The following is a 21,562-nucleotide window of genomic DNA, read 5'->3' as shown; positions in this document are numbered from 1 at the left end:
ACCTCCTGAAGAAACACACTTGAAATCAAATGAAAGCTTAGACAAGTCTGTACTGCTCATAAGCAATTTAAGTACGTGCTAATATGTAATGTACAAATGGGAAATGTCTCCAGTTCTAGTGGCAGTAACCAAATATGTCTTGTTGAAAGCACGTTCCTCTTCCAACATAGGGCAAATTGCAAATTACTAGTTTTTGAACATGTTCATATTCTGCTTGTGTGCATGTTGCAGTAGCCTTGTGTTAGAACAAGAGAAATCAAGTTCAGCTGCTGCTCTGACATTCAGACATCAACGGTTGTATCTGAAAATACTACACAGGGATGCCCTGGGCCTTCTCCTCATGCCTGATAACTGTGGATAAATGACTGAGGTGGCTCTCTTCATTCCCCATTACTATCACTCTAGATAAATGGATCAGACATTTCTAGAAGTGAAATGGTGGCAATATTTCAACCACTCAAATGAAGCAATCAGCAGAGCCCTATGGAGCTGTTCTACACACAGATTTGTGCCAGCTCACCAAGCACCTGGGCGCATTACAGCCAGCCAGCTGTGTGACCTGCTCTGCCACCAAACAGCCACACTGCTATCAGCAGACACTCTCTGGGACACATGGGCTGCAGGGAATGGAAAACTCATCAGGGTATGGAAAGGACTGCATGTGAGATGGCAGGGGACAGAGCAGGTAGCTGGGAACTGCAGATAGAGAGGACAGGCACATTTGTGCCAGGTGACTGGAGAAAGAACAAGACACAAGAGTCAGAAAAAACAGTCCTTGACAACTGGAACCCAGCCTGAAGCCTCTGTCCTCTGCTCTCATCAAGGTACTCAGAAAGCTACTAAATCACATTTTACTCCTCTGCCCAATCTGCCCCCTCCACACACTCCTGCTAGCACTGCAACTCCAGCAGCAGAGGCTCCAGCCAGGTTTGTCAGTCCCAGCCCCTCCTGCCAGGGAGGACTGGGGAGTGAGGAAGTTCTGTTCCAGCTGTTATTAGCCCTTGTAACCCTTACATTCAGCCTGCTCCCTGTAAAATACCCAACAACCCAGAAGTGACAGGGAAAAGAGGTGTCCCTTACAGCAGCCATCACGGAACAGCCCATGACCCTCATCCTGGCTTTAGCCAGAGCTGTTATTTGACAATGAAGCCTGTTACATCTATGTCCTTATACACACAACACACACAGTGAGATGTCTGAAGCACCTCCAGACCCTGCCAGTGCATTTACCCAGGCTAGCAGCCTCAGAGATTAAACACACAGATTCCCACTACTCTTAACTCCTTACTCCACACTTCAGTCATGGCAATGACTCCCCTTAGCAGTGAAAAGATTTTATTAAAGGACCATGGTGTTGGTGATTGTGATGAAGGGCCCAGCTCATGCCAACTATTTGTCAGTCTTCAGAGGTCATGCCATTTCCTTGCTGGTGGGAGGACAATACCAGTAACAGGCCTCCCTTGTGCCAAAATCTGCGGCAAATGACAGTGGTCAAAAAAAGGTCCAAGGAAATAAATATTATAGCTATAAAATATCGTGAGATAAGTAAGGCAGTGGTTTAGCAGTACTATTAGCTGGAACAGATTAGAAGGGATTGACCACACAATCTGCAGCCTGGACATCAGCAACAATTATCAGCCCTGAGTCCCAGTCCCTTCATCTGGGAGACTACTGCCTTGTGGAAAAACCAGTTTAGCATGTAATTAAAATGTTGTGATGGTTTCAGAGTTCTTGATATATTTTCCACTCCATCACTGTCTTCAGATTTACCATCTGATTGGGTTTTGTCCAGCAGTAACCAGGGTATGACCTCAAAAAATACAGAAAATGGTTTATTTCTGGGAAAGACAGGGAAGAAAAGAGGAGTTATCATTAATTTTATATGTCTTTCTAAATTCTTTCTGTTTTATTTTGGTTGAAAAGTACCACAAATTGTGTTTTAGGGTAGAGGTGAATACTTTCCTAAGCTCCTATTTCAGTTCTTATTTCCAGCAAGGACTGGCTCAAGATTTCATAGCTGTACAAGGCAAGCTCAGTTTTGTGGCTGTTGCCCTGTGTGGCTCATGATACTGACAGGAAAAAAGGATGAAAAAGAGCCTGATGGCAGATCCTGCCATGCTTAGGGACCAGCCTGACACCTGTTTGGTCTCGCCCAAACCCAGGCAAGGGAAGAGGAAAGGCGGTACAGGGACTGGAACGCCCCATAGCTGCTGGCTCCTATGGATTCCACCCTGTCTGAAGGGCAGCACAGGGCAGGCTGGGCTCACAGCTCCAGCTGCTGCTGCCATGGCAATGCCAGCCTCTGCCTGAGCCTGGCTCTTCCCAAAACCACCAGGACACAGTGGACTGCAAGGCCTCCATGAGCAGGATGTCTGGTGCTTTGTGCACAGTGCTCCGCAGAGCTGCAAAGGCAGACTGAGCTGAAATGGAGGGAACACAGCCAGGATGCAGAGACAAGTGGAGAAAATTGTCATCCTGCTGAGTTCAGCTTCCCCACTTTTTGGTCTGTAATGCATTCACACAACAGTTAAGATACACCTGGACAAGCAGCTCTGGAACCAGCAGGAGCCTCAGTACAACATCCCAGAGACCAGCTCAGGTCCATCCCCCCCTGCACCTGGAGTCCCACCACTGCAGCCCCTTAAAACTATGTCCTGTGAGACAGCTGATCCCTGCACTCCTGATGTATCCTGAGGCAGAAGCATCACAGGATCTTGGAGATGGCAAAAGATGGCAGAGAACTTTTTTTGCAAGTGTGCAGGAAGGGGAGAGATTTGGCAGAAAGCAAAGAACATAAGGAGTAAGAAGAGCTAAGGACAAGGTGGGAAGAAGGAAACCACGAGATGTTTAAAAACCACACACATCTACAGAGAAGGATTTTGCAATGCAGCCTTAAATGTTTGGAGCTAATACAGTTATTAAAGGAGGGCCATGACACAAGTTTCCCTGCAAATGCAGGATTATTCAAAATGCAAAATTAAATCATGAGTGCTTCTAATGCAAAAACAAAAAAACCCAGTCGTGTTCTATTTCAAGCCATGTGCGTGCCATGCACGCCAGCCACAACATAAATCAAGCAAGGCAAGAAACACAAACCCCATCACCATCACAACGGTAATGCCAGTCAGGAATATAAACACCATGTGTTGCTGGAAACCAAACGCCACAGGCGCTGCATGGGAAACAGAACAAAACCCCGGCCTCAGAGAGCTTTAATGCCTGATAATAACTGCAAAGTGCTTTTGACTGGTTCTGAACCATGGTGTTTTACCACAATGAACATTACCTACAAGAGAAGAAACAGCTCATGTGCCATGATAAAATAATCATTGTTGACTAGAAGCAAGCCTTCAGGAGCAAAGGTGTAACAAGAATGCCACTGACTATAGACACAGTCTGCCCTTGCCAGTGAACTCACTAAGCTGCTGGGTGAGGACAGGGTCTCAGGGTGCCACAACACCATCCACTGCAGTTGGTGGTGCATGCCATTGAGTCATACAGTGAACAAGGAAGAACAAAGAAAAAGGATGGACCAGGATGAAGCTAACAAAACTCTCACTTGAAAGGCTGGATCAAGCTCTTTACACCAACGCAGGCTTTCAGAGAACCACAGTGATGGTGAAGCTGGAAGGGACCTCTGGAGGTCATCTTGTCTAACCCTCTGCTCAAGCAGGGCCACCTAGAGATGGTTACCCCAAACCACGTTCAGACGTCTTTTGAGTATCTCCAAGGTGGGAGTATCTCTTCAGCATTTTGATAAATGAGTCAATTTTTGCACTTGGATATCTGTTTAAAAGCCAGTCCCCCTCCTGCACTGTAAGCCCAGAATTATTTTCCAGCTCCAGTAGCATAAACAAAGTATTAAGTTCATCTAGAGGTTCCTGGAATAGACAAGACATCAGGATAGGTCTAATCTCTCCTTCTTAGCTACTTGGGGATGGGATGGCACAGAAATCCTCTGTGTCTTCTACTCACCCTGTGCACAAGATAGGGCTCCAGCTTCCAGAAACACTGAGAACATCTCATCATGCTCTTTCCCTGCTGAATTTGACAGCAGCAACAACAAAAGGACAAACCCAAACAAGCTGAGGACAAGTTCCCAGCAGTGCCACAGTGGCCATGGCCAGGCGGCAGCGTGTCTGGGAAAAGCAGCACTAATGTGAGCAGGGGCAGCAGGGCCCACCTAGGGAGGGTGAAGGGGCCCACACAGATCATGGTGCTGAGTGACAGCCCACTGACCAGCCCAGCAAACTGCTTCTAGACCATCTCAGGTCTCAACAGCACGTCAGCCTTGCTCTCTTGGGATGTCTGTGTGACAGGCTAAAGACACAGCCTTAGCGATGCAAAAAATGTTCTCCAGAGCAGCAGGACATCAGACGGACCAGAGGTTAAAATTTTTCCTTTTCAGACAGTCATGGGAAAAAAAGCAAACACAACAGTAAAAAGATACATGCTCTATCATCAACTTATATGGTCATTTTGGAGAAGATCCATTCAGTATTGGAAATCATCTATTGTTTAAAATGAGCCCAAGCACTGCTGTGACACATGAGCTGGCACAGCTCCTCCTTGGAAAGGAGGACAGTCTTGCACCATGTTCCACCTTGAGATCATTCATGCTGGCTCCTACTTGCTCAAGAGGGTGAGAAGGCACATGTACACAAAAGGGATAAGCAAAGGAGTACTGGTGAGAGAGAGGAAAACACAAAGTAGGAGGAAATACACAAAAAAATCCCCTACAAAACCAAGCCCCTGGAAAACTTTGAGTCTTCTCACCTTTTTCTTTACAACAAAAGACAGAAAGCCTCCCTCCCATCCCTCTTCAAAGTTGCCAAAAATGTAAACCAAACTCACACGCCATATTTGACAACTTCACTCTGCAAGGCCATACCAAGTAAATCTGGTGGCAGCAAAAACCAACAAAGAAGCAGGAGACCAGGTGGCTCTGGGGGACACTGGTGGCAACGTGCAGCCCGCCATGCACAGCCACTGCACGATGACAGCCAGGCTCCCTGCAAAGACACAGACTGCAGAGCCCTGCTTTGACTCGATTTTCCTGTGTTTGCTCCCAGGAGAGTGTTACTGGAGGTCAGAACTGCCTGAGGGGCTTATCTGGGAGATGCACATCTCCAGCACAAGCATTTGTGGCTGCAGCTCTGTCTGCACCAGCAGGGCTGGGAATGCCCTATGGAAAGGCTCTGGCCCTGCTGAGAAAAATGGCACCACGCTGTCCATCATGGCCAGTGCTCCTCAGCTCAGGGGTCTGTCCCTCACTGACAGCACAGGAAATGAGAAGAAATTTAGATCCTGAAATCACTAACCAGAAGGGGAAAAATGCACCAGTCATGCAAAGAAAAGTTTTTCCATGACCTCCCTAGGTTTGCAGTTTACAAGCATGAGTAGCATCCCCAGTTACTGGAACTTAGCTATAGCTAGGCAACATCAGTACTCCTTTTTTTATTTTAAACATGAAAAACTTGCTATCCTCTCCTTCTAAACATTTTGAGTTACAAGATTTTCCTATTTCAGCAGACTATATTTAACCAGATTGATTTTTCACTGGAAACAGGCGTAATAAATAGTCTTTTGGGAAGAAAAGCTACTTGAGGAAGGCAAAACCAAATAAAAATAGATTTGCAGCAGCTACCAGCCAAACTATAGGTGTGACACACTATAGATGGCTTTGAGATGACTGAAAGAAATTTTAATCCTCCATCATTGCCAGCTGAATTAGATGCTTCTGTCTCTCAAACCTAAAAAAGAGATCCAACCATTCTAAATAAGACTGGGTTATTAAGAAGGAGGAAACTGAGATCTTTTTCATTTATCTAAGAAGGGACTGATGGGAATGCCAATTTTTTTCCCAATTGCTCTGGTCAGGGGAAAAAAACCCCATGTAAATGCAAAAGATACCAAAGCCATTCCATCTCCAAGGAAGTTGAAGAGGGCAAAGTTGAAGGATAGGGCCTTTTGCAGGAAGGACCCATGCACAGTGCTGACCCCAACCATGTGCCTTTGCTGTGGCTCTGAGCAAGCCCAAACCCACCCAGCTCTGCCTGACCAGTACAAAAGAGCTGGCAGCTCTGTCCAAACTGGAGCTGAATCCAGCCTGACATCCAGAACTGCAGGTAAAACAGAAAGGAAAAGCCACATTGTGGTTTTCAAACTTCAGGTGTGCTTTTTCCTTTGAGTATTCCTGCACTCTGTTTTCTGAGATTGGAGCAATCTCTGATAGGAAAATCCTGCTGTAAACCAATAAGTAGGACAACAGAGCTAAGAGAATTCTGAAAAAAGGGACCAGCACAGTTGTAATTCTGTTCAGGGCAGGAAAGCACTATTCCTTCCTGCCTTCTCTTTGAGACAATACCTTTCAAAATTGACTGAAGCTACAGAAGCAGCATGGGAGGAAAGAGAAACAACTAAAAATTTAAGCATTAAAGCAAAAGAAATCCTGTTTCAAAGAGACTGTGTGCCAGCAATCCATTGGTTGTCAGAGAAGGCAAGAGAGAAATATATTTTGTCACAGTTAACAGTTTCACAAGTGTATCCTGGCTCAGGCACATGGCATAGAGATGAAATTGCTTCTAATCAGGTTTGTGATGCTTTCAGTTATATATTGCTCAGGTCTTTGTGTTTGATGGAGAAAGAATGAGCTCTTCATAGCTGTGAAAACTGCCTTCAGTCTGTTCTTCTCTGGTATCATGGATATTCAGGCTAACAATGATGCTTTTGTACTCCCTAACCAAAAAGCTGCAGTGATTCTGCAGGCAGCCAACACTTCAATCTAACCTTATTTCTTCACTCTTTCCCCGTGTCCTGTCCTTTTGGGATCTATTTACTTTGTCATTTCAGCAAGTCAGGGTATTCCCTCTGGAAAGTCACTACATAATGAAAACATTACATTAGTATATAAATGTCATCATTTAAAACATTAAGGAGCAATTGTGCACTTCCCAAAGTGGGTAGGTAGCAAAACACACAGATTCCCAATGGATCAGCTGAGAAGGGACAATTGCTGTGATGTTCTGTGTACACGATTTCCATGGGTAGCTTATTAGATCAATAACACAAAGTGGCCATTTGGTGGGAAAACAGTGCTGAAGAGCACAAACATGAGTCTTCCTGCCCTTTTTGGAACAGTCAGCATGAGTGGACTCACTGCACCCCCACTTCTGTACTTCAAAATGTAGTTCAGCAGTTGTGTTTTTAAAATTGCACTGATGAAACTGTAAAGAGAAATGGGCCCAAAGCATTCAGAGACACTTCACTGTGCACACTTTATAATGGTCACTTTTCTGAGAAACACCAGTGAACATCAGTGGAGAGGAACTGTAAAATGAAGACGTAAATCTTCATCAGGTATTTTGAAAGTTAAAATGGCTGCCCAAAGAAAATGGCACAGCTCATTAACTGAGGGATCAATGTTATTTGATTAATAAACAAACCTGATAATAAATTTAATAATAAACCACATTCATGTTTTCAGTGACAAGGGAGATTGGCTGCAATGTCAGAATCAAATGAAAAGGAAAAATCCTACAGGAAATTGAACTTGTTATCTGGTTGTTGTACACTGCATTAATTTTCCTTACCCGATAAGAACCAGTAATGAATAGATACCCTCCACTCACAACTAAAGTTTCCCAACTTTAGAAGAGCTATAATTTAACATTAAGGGTTGTTTTCCCTTTTTAAGACGTCACCTACCATCACATCTGAATTGACCAGTGGCCCTTGGGTGGATATCTATCTTTGGTTCCCTTGGGTGACTCAGAAAACTCCAGCTTCCATGGAGAAACAAGGTAAATGTAATTAAATCCTGCACAATTGGTATCAGCAGTAAAACCACTCCTCCTCAGAAGGCAGTTCAGGTGAGTTACTGCATAAGGATTTCTATGCAAAGATGGTCCTTGAACAGGGAATATGAAATTCCATGCCCCTCTTCAGCCCCTAACATATCTCATATTTCAAATACTTGGCATATTTCCATGATTTCATAGAGAGCAAGCAGTGACACTGAGCAACTGTTAAAATGTCATTGGTGCTAGAGAAGCAACAACACACTATTTCCTGGAGACAGCAGTATGGCATAAAGAGAAAATACAGGAAGATGCTCAAGGTGACATGGGAAAACCCTGGCAAAGCAGGAATGTGAATCCTGGCCTCCTAAGCCCAGGAAACATCCACACAAACCCCACTCCTGACATGCTGGAGCAGGAACCATGGTGAAGGCAGGCCTGCTCGCTGCAAATGTCTCTCTAACTTTCCCCTAAATCTCCCCTGATTTTTGCACTCAGTGGTTTCTTCTCATAATGAAGCAGACATATAATTTTAACTTGATTTCAAGAGAATTACTGTAATTGCCACCAACAGAATAATAGATCTGCATATAAAGAAATGGCTTTTCTCTTGCCTTTTTCACTGGAAAATTTAATTTCTGTGTTAATGCATTAAGATATTTCACTAAGCCATTTGCTTGCTACTCTCAATATTCACAAAATATTATTACTAAATGTAGTTCCTGCAAACAGCTATTAGTTTACCAGTGTTCTAATAGCAATAAAATCAGTAGAATCTGACCAGGTCTTTTCTACAGCGTAGAAAGCCACCTTGGAGACCACTTAAAACATAATATGGTAATGTGTCTCATAGCACAAAAATAAGAGCAAAGTTGCCATTTCAGATCTTTCTACATTTATGCAAAACCAGTCCAGCTAATTTCTGTTTACTTTCTATGCCACCACAGTAGCAGCAATTTTGGTTTTCACAAAGCTGCATGGAATGGAATTTAAGTGCCAGGGAAGACACATGCCCATGTGAAGTCTAACACAGCTGGCAATAAAATTGTGGCTGACGAGTCACAGGACAGACGGGTTGGGACTTCTCCTGTTGGGGATCTGGGGAATCTAGAGCTGAATTCACTTGCAGAGAGGGAAGGAGTTTGAACAAACTGCCCCAAGTGCAATGTCCTTTAGAATACCCATGCTAACAGCCACACTGATCCTGTCCCCAACACTGACACATTCAGGTTTCCAACAGATACCTGGGATTAGAATGATTTGCTCCTCCAGACGGGAGTAGGCATGACTGAGGTGAAGTGTTTCTCAAACAACACATCCCTGTCCTCCCTGGGGTCTGTGCTGCAGCTGCAGGGACTGATGTGGCACCAGGTCCCAGCGTGAGCAGGGCTGGGGCTGTCGGGCACATCTGGAGCAGCGCGGAGGGCAGCGGAAGGAAACGGAGCATGCAAACAGAGCACAAACCCTAAAGATCTCAGAGCAGCCTGCAACTTGCAAGATGCTCACTAAGGCAAAGTGCAGCTGTGCTGTTTGGTGCTTGTATGGCTGGGTTAAATGCTCCTGCAGTTCAGATATCAGGAGATGATTCCCCGTTCCTACACACCAAGCCACTCTCCGGAAGGCTGAAAATGCTTAGCACAGCTACTCTATTTCTTAAATACCACAATAAACAAACTTGCAGAAGAGCTGGATTCTAATAGCCACTGCACAGAAAGAAAGCAAGAGGGGAGGAGGGGAAGTGCAGCAGCCCACACAACATCAAATGCTGGTAGGCTCAGTGCTAAATAGCAGATGATTCTTACTGAATAACTGCCCTAGATTTTGCAAACAATACAGGGAACAAAAATAGAAACCCATTTACATATTGCTGTTAATAACTTTATTTATAGTGTCACAGCTAGAGCACAATAACTGCAGCCATGGCTTAACTTGAAAGCCATTCACTGTGGAAGAGTCAGACAGATACTGTTTTCTCAATCCTTATGCAACTGAAAAAAAATCCTGCTAACAACATCCAGTCACCAGAATCCTTGTAAACAGAATCTGAAAAGAAGTTACCAGCAGTCAAAGCAGCCAAAAGCAAATCATCCCCAGGATCTTCTTGGCTTCTGCACCTTCTGGCTACTTAGGACATGCTGTGGTTAATCAAAGACCACCGGGGCTAGAAGCCCTGGCAAGCAATTTTTCACTTCATTTTGAGCCTCGTGATAGCACCTTACAGGAATATTTGACTGCTGTTTAATTTATTTCTTTGGTTGTTATGTGTTTGAATTAAGAGGCACAGAGAGGGCTCAGACTAGGTCAGCAGCTACAATAAGAAACAGTATGTGTCCAGCATTAAAGAGAATCCCTCCCACATCTGTGCTGCCATCAATATGACTGTAGCCAAATCTTGCCTGGGAGCCAAGATTCTTGCCAGATAAAATACCACTGGCCTGACACAAAAAACTGGCATATCTTTAAGGTACAGAAACATACAGAAATTTGTATCCTTGATTCCATAGCATTTTGCAAATGCCCGCTATTTATAAGTAAATGGAGTAAAATTGAAAGCAAGAAAACCATCTCCTAAGACCCATCACCCAGGATGTGAGAAAACATGGATCTAATTTTCCCTCTGCTTGAATCCAGCCTGAACTGGACAACTGGCTATTTTGGATTGGGAACAGGGGTGCCCTCAGGACCTCATGCTGCAGCTGCTCATTACATATAAAATACTCAGAATAATTAGAGGCAGAGACAGCGAGCGCTTCGCTCTGCCCTGCTGATTATGGCGCACGCTGTGACATGGGACAGTGGGATTCAAGCTGCTGCTCCAGGGTTTGATTCTTTTATATAGAAAAATGAAACAGAATTAACAAAAGAGAATGAGGATGCCTTCTTCATTTATGGCCTCTCCTAGGAGATGTGGCCTCAAATGCCCTCTGGTACAGGGGAAAACCAAATTCAGATTACCTCCCCTGGCAGTGGGCGCCTGATGAGCATGGTGTGCCTCATCCCTTGTGCCTCTGAAGGTCTTTGGTACCTCTTTGTTGTCCCTTCTGCCACATAGAATGTCAACTGAATGATTAATTCCCTGGGTTGGAAGATGTCCCTTTGGCCTGGCAGCCCAGCCATGCCCATGAGAAGTGCCCAGCACAGAGTGAGTGTGTGTGTTTGTGTCTGTGCACACTCCCTGCTGGCTCCTCAGGCACAGCTCCTCAGAGCCTTCACCACAGAGTCATCAGGACATTTCTGCAATGGGAGCCAAGCATGTCTGAGCTCTGATCAAATTAAAGAACTCCAAGTCAAATTAAAGAACTCACTGTTCGTCTCAGGTTTTAACTTTTCAGACAAGATACCATTTTCAGTCCCCCACTGCATACTTCCAAGGGAAAGCAGCTCAGCAGGTAAGCTACACCTGCAATTTCAATGTCCCTGGGCTTTGTAAGAAATTTGTAAGCACTTCCAATTTCAACAGAAAAATTTTACTCAGTTTGCAGCTGAAAATTATGAAGAGTTCTAGATAGTAAGGACAGAATATCACTTACAAGTTCCACTCTGTAACACAACTTTGTCTCTGCATGAGACCTGCCATCCCAAACTGTGACCTGATGGACACCATTGCACAGGAGGGAAGAATCTTAGGGAAGAAAGATGAGGACGTGAGTTTTTTCTCATTTTTAATTGAAACAAAGTAGAACTATTAAATGAAAAGGCCTCTTTTTCTCTTGCCTGGAAAGGAAATTAATCTCACAAAGGGGCTTACAGTAGTTTTGAATGCAATCCAGAACAAAAGGTTCCAAATGAAACACAATAATTATACTTTTATGGATCAGCTCTTGGCATTTGTTGAAGCCTGATCTGTAACTGCAATGCTCAAGTTCCCCTGAGCAGAAGCCAAAGTTTTGTTTGTTTTGTTTTACAAATTGATTCTTATTAGCTCAGTCTTTGGAAACAGCCAAGGCACAAAGCAGTGGTGCATTGGTGTGCATGTTCCTGGGAATGGAGGCTCTCCCCCAGCACTGCTATGGCACATAACTGTCCACATCCACACCTGCTGGCATCTGGTTTCCATTGCCCCTTCTTTTTTCCTCCAGAGATCCTAAAAATTGGTAAATTTGCTCCTTTCTTTCCAAGATTGTTTTTTTTTTTTGTCTTCCCCATATTTTTTGCCTACCTCTCCTCCCCACTAACATCCCATCAGCTCTGACACAGGTTCTCTCAGTTCCTTCATGGTCCAGGGAGTTACAAAGCACTTTTCTGAATTGCTGCTTCATTCAGCACTGATGTATGGGTCTGCCAGGCCTTGGAGATAACAGAAATTAAGTAGTTGTGAGAAGAAGGAGGGTTGTCCTAGTAACCCTCTATTAGCAGCATTCCCCACAGTGAGCAGGAACGGAGCCAGTGCATGATCACACTCTGCAAAGAATCATGCTTACATGAAAAAAACCTACCCAAAACACCCCAAAACAATGAGCTGACATGGCAGATCAAACTGTCACTGCTGTAACTCTGCTGGGAAAATTCCCCACTGCTTCCTACCTGCACCTTCCCCTTCATGTGAGAGGGCAAGCCGTGCTTCCAGGCGCTTTGCACAGCTGCTGCTGGGACACACAGGCATTTACAGCTGATCCTACAACCCAACAGAGCCCTGGTCACCCAGCCTTCTGCATGCCACTGACTGGGGAGATCTCTGCAACAGGAGGCTAGGAGAGTCACACAGATGGAAGTTTCATAAGTAGTTTTATAAATATTTGTAAATAAATTTATAAATAGCACGCCAGGTTTTTTGTCTTGGGGGTCGGTTCTGCAGAACTGCAGATGAGGAAGCTGATTTTGAATGTTGATTATCCTCCTATATGTTTAAGGCATCAATTTGGGAGGTTGATTCAAAAAATGGATGTGGTCACTGGTCAAGAACATCCTTAGATTTTCTCAGTGCCTTTGAGAGCCTCAGATATTTGCCAAAATCACACACAGCAACCACAAAGAGCTCTGCTGGTCATGGCATCAAGGAAGATAACACCTATAGTGTTATATTTTGGTTGCTTTTTAAAGAGTATTACACAGACACTTCCCAGTCTCTGAAAGCTACCTGCAAACTTCCAAGTCCCCAGAATCTACACAATTTTACTACAACTCCTTATCCCCACCATTTAAAATTATATGCATCCTTCTTGGGCTTTGTAACAAGAACACAAATGGGCACAGAAAAATCTCAGTTTTCTAAAAAGAGCACTTCTATCACTCCACAAGGGCAATGCCATGCCAATGGGATGTGTGTGATGAAATTAATTAAATCTTTGGTCTTTTGCCTCCTTTGCTCTTTTGTGCAGTCCTCTGGTGCTCCTCATTTCTGTCAGTTCTGTTCCAGAAATCACCTGTTCTCTAGCTTGATTTCTTACAAAAGCCCCACTAACAGAATTATGCAGACTGCACAGTCAGTACCAACCTCTCCCCAACTTTTTCACCACTTAGGATAAAGCAAAGTTAATAAAAAAAGAAAGTTTAGGAACTACACTATGACTTTCATTTACTGAAGGACATAGACTCAAGTTAGCAGTGGTACTAACTTGAGTCACAGGATGCCAGACCACTCCAGAGCTCTTCTCCATTAATTGGTCTCTTTTGTCTCTTCTTCATTATTTATCCACTGTCAAAATTACATATACACCAGTAGGAACAGATGCACAAATTAGCAGCAATTGTTGAGGGATATAAATACAATATAAAACAAGAGAAGTTAATCCATCCTCATCAAAAACAGTGCCTCTGTTTTATAGCTTCTGTAAGAGAGCTTCAAATAGTTTTGCAAAGTTTCCTGCATTACAGAATAAAAAGTTTGACTAATTTTTGCTTTTCAGTCATTATCATCTAGGGAGGAAGCAAAAAGGTGGGATGATGATTTTAATAAAAACCTCTTCAAATGTTATATAAACTCAATGTTCTTAAAACCACTTTGCATGTTAACTACATGACAAAGCAGTTCATCAACTAAAATCTCACGAAGTCTTTACAGGAGAAAAGCAACTCTGTAAAAGCAGGTCTTCACAAAAGAAAAGTTTTGTTCAGAGAATACTCAATTTTTCTTGTCAAGGTTACTCCAGAGTACAGAGGACTGGGAGTGAATTAGCTGAATAAATGTAATTTGATTTTTTTTTTTTACTATAAATTTGATACATTTGTTTTTATCAGACCAATCAGCAGTCATGCATTTTTTAAAAATCAATTTCTTCTTATTACTATTGAAGAAAAAAGAGAATCCAAACAACCTTGATGAGTCAAAACTCTGCTCCGTAAACTTCCGCAGGCACCTTCATTATTCTCTCCAAATTACTCTTCACAGCGTTTCATCATTAAAACATCTAACACTCCTCAATCCATCACCCCCTGAACCTCACAGGCCCTTGTGCACACTCAGATAGCAGGGTGTGAATTATACATCACAGGCCCTCCCTCATTGCTGCTGCCTGGCTGCAAATCTGCAGTCACCTGGCAGGCTGCACTGCTGGCACCTTACCCCGCCCGCAGCACGGTGCTCAGGAGCATCCAGCGGGGTGCCTCGCTCCAGGAATCTGTCTGCCTTGTTCTGCACAGGGTACAAGGCTCACTCACGGCCTCAGGGGCTCCCAGCAGGGACCAGGATCACAATGTATTCCCAGCTCCAAGAGGAAGATCACAGAGCAAATGAATACTTCAACGAGTTAGCGTGTATTGGTTCTTAAAGGTGGCTGTGCACGTGCACAAAGAGGGGCTAAAATATATAAAACTGCTGTGCTTGAAAGTTTTCATGGCTGAACCATCAATACAGTTATTATTAAGAGGGAGTGATCCTGGGTTGAAAAATCCCCTGTACTCGTAACACCCAGACTTATTGCACAGCTTTGAGGTCAACTCCAGCTGTGTCAAGGCTGCAATAAGTGAATTTCTTTACACGAGGATTTTAGTGTGAATGACAATCTCCAGAAGACAAGTGACTTTTTCCTCTCAAAACAACAAATTGATTAGGAAGAGACAAGTGATCAGTGGTGGTAAGAGCAGAGTATCAGACCTTCATCCATGGGTGAAACCTACTTCTGCACTTCCTAAAACTTATTGCTAACTTGAAAGAAAAAAGAAAAATCTGCAACATTAAAAAGCAAAGATTCACATCTGCCAAGCATAGGTGAAACTCCCAAGAGCTGGTTCTTGACAGAGAGAGTTCCCATTTAGGTAAAATTCCCTGCTGTCATTTGGGGAAAGATGTGGGCAGGCTCATTTCCCTCCTACTCACTTTTCTCATCCTACAGCTTCAACCAGAAGTTACAGTAATTAAATGCTCTAAACTCACATGAAACCCACAGTTACCCCCCACCTACAGGCAAAAATAACTTTCTACTGCTCGTGGGCACATGCCTTGAATAAGGAAAAGGAGGGAGAGGTCTTGCCAAGCCTTGATTCTGAGAAACAACCAACCAACCCATCAACCCGCTTTGGAGGAAATTGGAGCTCAGGGACTGGCACAGAGAGCAGCAGCAAGGATGCAAAACATGGATAAAAGTGGCTCTTGGGCTTTCTCCTTCTTAATGCTGGTCTGCCTTGTTTTTAAACAGAAACCATCAATTTTCATTCTGCATCCCCTCAGAAAGGAAAGAAGACAAGGAGGAAGATGGATTATACAGTAAATGTTTTAAAAAGTTACTGCTCCTGCCCTTTCCTGGCCATGAGGCCTTCCAGAGAAATTAAAGCTACACAAACTTTGAGATGAGGAACTGCGTAATATTTGAAAATATCCCTGTCAGAAATTTATACCTGCCATAATGTAACTTTTTTATTAAGGAACATTAAGTCCTTCACCCCCAAGAAACACTAAGAATGGATGTCCTGTGTGTGAGGACAGTGGGAGGAGGGAAGAAAAAGATGCTTGCTTAGTTGAATTTTTCCTCAAAGGTCATAGTTCACAATTCCATAGAACCTTGCAACCCGGGAATTTAAAAAACTTCCTAAGCAACTACTTAGGCACCACAGCACCTAAAAGGTGAAGAGGTTAAGTTGACACAGCTGGTCTGAATACCCTGACACTCAGCCAAAGTGCAACTCTTTGGTCATTTTTAAGGGGAGAACTTTTTGGTGTTAGAATGTCATTAAATCAGAAGATAAGTTAGAAACGCTTTTCATTTAAAAAGCTGAAAGCAAAAGGTCTTGTTTCATTTCTGCAAATGGTTTAGTTCAAGCTGTCAAGAAGTTTAAGAAACTCTGAAAGCAGGTTAATGTTGCTGAGTACATGATTCATAAGAATTATGTGAAGGGATGAAGAGAGGAAACTGTCACTTTTACTGCACTTGGATGCCAGCCCTAAAATAAGCTTCTTGAAACAGTTCATTAAAGGAATTTCAATGACAAAGCCAACCCTTATCCGTTCACAGAGGACTTCAAGCCTCCTTTTATAGCACAGAGATTACTATATTTGGCCAAACCTAGATAACAGTAAAGCCATTATCACTGCAGTGAGACACTATAAATAGCAATAGTAATGTAAAACACTTAAAATTCTGTCTGGGAAGCATGATAGATAAACAATATTATCTATGCATAATTTAGGGCTTGTCTATCAGACATAATCTCATTCATGATAACATGAACAAATTTAGTTACATAATTCACCTTGTTGTTTACCCAAAATTACTTGCATAGTCTTGGGAACTCCTTTCCTGATTGCTTTTGACAATAGACTTTATATTTAACACACACACACACATATGTGGGAAAGGTCAAATCATGCTCTGAGGTTCTGGATTTGTCAAAGTTAATTCTCATTCAATAAATCAGGACAGGAAAATGTTTCATTCTCTGTTTAAAGGCTCTCTTCATGTGCATTGAAAAATAGATTATTAACTTCAAACATTTGCATCTTTGTTTGTCACCACTAAAATTTTCAGAAGAACATGATCCTTAAGCAAATTTTGCTGCCAAAAATTACAGGAAATTATATTTTCATTGTGGATAAATTAGTCTCTGAACTTTACTTTCCATAACAATAATCAGGAGATTATGAACTCATTTGCAGGAAATCCAGATAAAAAGATTTTCTCAAAAAAGATTGTCCTTTACCCATTCAGGTCAAAAGGATCACAGAATTTTGCATTTAAAAAATCATCTTTCCCTTATGGAGATATAGCCCACCCTCTAAGGGACGTGTACCACAGTAAGCAATATCATAGCAAAACTGCTCCTCATGGAAGGATCATGGCTGTGTTTTACAGACTGACTGCTGGTACTTAAGGAAGATCTCTTCTACACAGGTTTAAACTGACTTCTTTTTTTCTTAAACAAACAGAAAAGAAAAAAAAATAGAAGTGTGTAACCTCTTTTTCTAAAAAAACAAAACCAAAAAAAATAAACAACCAAAAAACCTGAACCATGTAACCTAGAATCTAAAACTAAGCATATAAAAGCAGAACTGTAAAGTTAAGGACACTTCATTTTTAAACTAGCAAAGAAAGCCTACACACATTAACTTCACATAATTTTAGATTAATGTTTTCTGCTGGTAGAATGGTTTGGGTTTGGTTTTTAATTAAAATTAGAGGTGGTCCCAAAAGCCCAGACCCAATCATCCCTGAAAATTAAAATATTTAATCTTGTCTGGAAGAGAATTTAGTAAGCCACTTCTCCCACACAAAATGTCAAACCAGGCTAAGTGCACCAGGCTGTGCTCTGGTGCCTCCTGAGTTCAAAGGACCCAAGTTAAACCCGTCTGGATGGAAACCTCCAGAGCCTCATTATTTCCCTGCTGACAGTAGGTTTGGAAAGCAACCTCACTCTGAAAATCCAGTAAAAATCAAGATGTTGGGTTCCAAGCTTTAAGATGACAATCAAACTTTTAAATTAATAGTTAACAAAAATTCCCATCCATTATACTTTCATTGAAATCTGCCTTTATACACAATCTTGGAGAATGGGGGGGGAAAGCATCACTGAATACAGCTGATGGAGAAGGAAAACCCACAGCTCTGTGCAGACCTTCCCACTCCTGTGAGCTGCAGAGGAAATGCTCCTGCTGATAAATCATCAACAGGAAGCCAGATTCAATGGCTGGGCACAGCACCCTTGCACTGACTTCACATCGTTCTCAATTGCCTTGACACAATAACCTTTAGCTCATAAAAACTTAGCTCTTATGACATTTTTGAATAGTGACGAACACAAACCAGAATTGCTTGGTGCATTCTCCTCTCAAAGGCCTCCCCTTGAGCATTTCCCTGTGCAAAGTAAGGAGCCTGCTTGCTTTTATTCAGCCAGTTCATTAATCAGCATCCCTGAGACGCTGCCTCCCCCCTCCAGGGCGTTTCTGTGTGCACGTAAATGCTTCAAAATCATCTCCAGCCATTCCCACTAGAGGTGGTTTCAGTGCACCCAGGCAAGAGCAAAGGCTCCGTGCTGAACTCCTGGTGTGAAATGAGTCATTTGTTCCAAATCATGTTTCCTTTCTTCAATATTCGCACTTAGTTATTCATTTCCCTAAAGTACATGAAGATGAGATGTTCCTGAGTTATTTTCTATTTGCTCTCAGCACATACACTATTTTATTCCTATTTCTTATCTCACTTTTCCAGCCTTTTCCATGATTTCAGTGGGCTGTGATTTAGGACCTCGCAGGCACAGACCACAAAGCCCACACTTTGAGGAAGATATCATTTAAGTCGTTTCCTCTTAAGATCTTTTGAGGCCTTAGAGTCCCTTTGCACTGGAGCTGGTTGGCACCTGCAAGGGCCTGATTCCTAAACACTCATTAGCATGAGGGATAAAGTAAAAATTACTCTTAAGCTGCAGAAGTGACACTATTACATAAATGCTTGTGTTATTCAATAAATATGCAAGATGTGAAAATTCAATGTTTGCAAGAGTTCTGTTAGCTACCCATCAGGAACTGACTGGTGCACATAGCCATTTATGTATTTGTGTTTCACCTTTCATGTTTCTTCACAGCCATAGCTGAAAATCATAGCTCTTCTCTCTCTCTATACTCTTAGCCACGTGCCATTTTTTGATGCACCTTTTGAGATCTCCATGTCTCCATACCAGCCATTATCTTTGGTCTATTTTTTTTTTCCAGTCACAATTGTTATATCAGATTCCCCTTCCCCCTTTAAAACTTTTCATTTGCAAACTTAGTTCATTATTGTTTATTTAGTTTTTGTATATGTAATCATATAGATTAAAGTTTCAAATCAGTATCATCCTAAAGGGACAATCAGCTTTACTAAGATTTGACCACTGAACAACTTTCAAACCTGCAAAATAATGACATATGGAAATTGATGTGGAAGACTAAAATACCAAAGTCTTATGGCATGCTAATGAATTGCACTTAGCTTGAATGTCAGGTTGACCTTTGAGTAATGGAAAAAAGTAATTCACAATCAGCATCTATCACAAGTAATTTACACACCTACTTGAACAAGCTCAGTGTCATTAAGGAAAAAATGAATGTGAAGACACAAAATGTAATTTACTGTAGCACAAAGTCTGCTGAGGGCACTGTGGATGGTCTCTTCCCCTCCCCTTCAGCACCATGCATATATCCTTTATTTTTCATCATTGAACTGTTACTGTCTTTGATTTCTGACACTGTTTTTGTCTTCATTGTATTGCTACTGGATTTTTATCTCTTTACTGAGTCACAACCAAAAAAACTGAAGGGCTGAATTCCATCCAAGCCAGCACACAGACTGTCCCTGATTTCAGCGAATTTTATATAAGACTACATTCAACACTGAGCAAGCTCCCCATTTTCTGCTTGTACATTGTCTCTCCCAGCTACCCTCAATCCTAATGTAAAGTCTTCAAATGCATCAGAATTTCATGGGGATTTTTTCACATCAGCTATTGGAGGGTGCAGTATGTTAGAAACTCACTTTTATTTGTTGAGCATAAAGTATCAGAATATATAATTCAACCACATACTAAAGCTGCACGAGAGAGAAAAGCTAGAGAGAGAGTTCTCAGAAAAAAACTCTTGTTGTAAGGGGAGATGGAAAAGGGAAGCTCTCTGTCCCCAGTGCCTGTGTCTCAAAAGAAGCATTCATACACTGACAGAGCTTACACAGCTCCAGGACCTGGCTTAGCTGAGCCATAAGTGATCTCCAAAGAGATCAGGTACAACAGCAGAGGTGAAATGCATTAAGATTAGGTTAAACTTTGCAAGTGCAGCCTATAAAGCTATCAAGCCACCTGAAGTGCTACTTTATTGTCTCTTCCCTGGGAAATTGGACAGTGGGAACCAGGAGGTGTTCAGAAGCTCCTGGAGCTGGACTACCCCAGCAGCCCAGGCTGAGTTTGATTTTGCAGGTCTTGCCAGAGATTGGATATTAAACTCTTCTCCTCATCCAGGTAGACTGAGGAGCAACACATTGCTGGGTGACTGAGCAGGTGTCAAGACTGTCACTAATGGACCCTCTGCTTGTAATTCCAAACTGCCAGAAAACACTCCAGAAAATCTAGACCTTAGCCAGGCTCTGCAATTCACCTTATTGGAAGTGCTCCCAATTTTTAACTTGCATTCCATCATTTCTTATCAGAGGGGTACTTGTAATTGTCCAGAAATAACTCACCCCCAGTGTAACACATTCTCAAAACCTTCAACACTTACTCCAGCAAAGAAATAAGGAAAAAAAAGAGGAAAATGTAAGGAAAGAGATCAGTTCAAGTCACTTCTCAAAGGAAAATATTGCTTGAACGAGGCAATCCTCCTACCATCTTACAAACAAACTTTCAAAATCAGCTAGCAACACCTCAGAGTCTGTACACGGATTTGGGGTCAGGTGTCACTGACATCTTCATCCCTGGGTGCCCAGGGCCAAGCACTGGGAGGGTCCCTCCTCCCCCATGGCTGGGAGACAGGCTGCTGTTCTTACCTGACATTGTCATGCTTCTGGATGTAGATCTTATGAAACATCATGTCTTCCTGTTTGGCATTAATGTCAGCTTTCATCTCCATGGCAACATGTCGAGGAAGTACAGAGAGCAGGAGACGCTCCTGTGGAGTCAGACAGATGAACCAATTAAAACACCTGCTGCCCAGTTAACAAACACACTTTGTTCCTTACTGGGGAGAAATGACTCATCAGTTTGGTGAGAGATGAGTACAGCCAAGCAAAATGGGCTCCATAAACCCAGGAGCTGATCCCCTAACCAGTCATATGCAATTGCCTTCCCAACCCCACAATAAGAACTCAGTGGTTTTAGAAGAAAAAGTGTTATTTTTCATTCCAGATGCACTGGGCTTACAATTCATGGTTGCCAATTCTCATGCCAACCATGCAACTCAAAGCGTGTCCGTGCAGCGTTTTTGGAAGGACCCTGATAAATGAGATTGTCTGACCTCCCACAGAGTCTCTGCACACCACCAAGAAGTCTTCCTTCACCTAACACCAGAGGAATGATACCCCAACACCCTTGGGCACTATTTAAAAATCCTTCCTTGCTTATCTAATTATCTAAGCACATTCCCCCAGCAGGCACAAACCTGCTCTTAGCAGCTAAAGTGTCGTAGAAATGCCCCGATAACACCAGCATGAGAAGTGCTGCCGCTATACTTTACACTGCTGGCAGTGCCCAATTGCATTAAAATCTGCAAACCCACCCACTCACCTACAAGAGTATTTTCAATAATCATAGAGCATCAACAGTTTGTGGCTCTCCTTGCCCCTCAATTGGCACTTTCATTCACTGATCATAGCTTTTGTGTGACTTTTGTAACATTATTTTGCAAGCTGTTCCTACAGAGTATGCAAAAATTG

General features: G+C 42.6%; 1 protein-coding gene across 2 annotated transcripts in view; it reads right to left on the bottom strand.

Moving 5' to 3' along the window:
* ADCY5 (adenylate cyclase 5) overlaps nucleotides 1-21,562 on the bottom strand; it is a 200,310-nt gene that overhangs the window by 56,626 nt on the left and 122,122 nt on the right. For both annotated transcript variants that reach the window (XM_084209186.1, XM_084209187.1), the window contains exon 3: nucleotides 20,678-20,799. In XM_084209186.1, the coding sequence (XP_084065312.1) occupies nucleotides 20,678-20,799 (122 nt within the window). The remainder of the gene's footprint in view (nucleotides 1-20,677; nucleotides 20,800-21,562) is intronic.

This window comes from Fringilla coelebs (genome assembly GCF_963513975.1).
Source record: "Fringilla coelebs genome assembly, chromosome: 7".
Classification (NCBI taxonomy): Eukaryota; Metazoa; Chordata; class Aves; order Passeriformes; family Fringillidae; genus Fringilla; species Fringilla coelebs.
The sequence above is the reverse complement of the archived record's forward strand: the minus strand, read 5'-3'. Positions and strand labels throughout refer to the sequence as shown.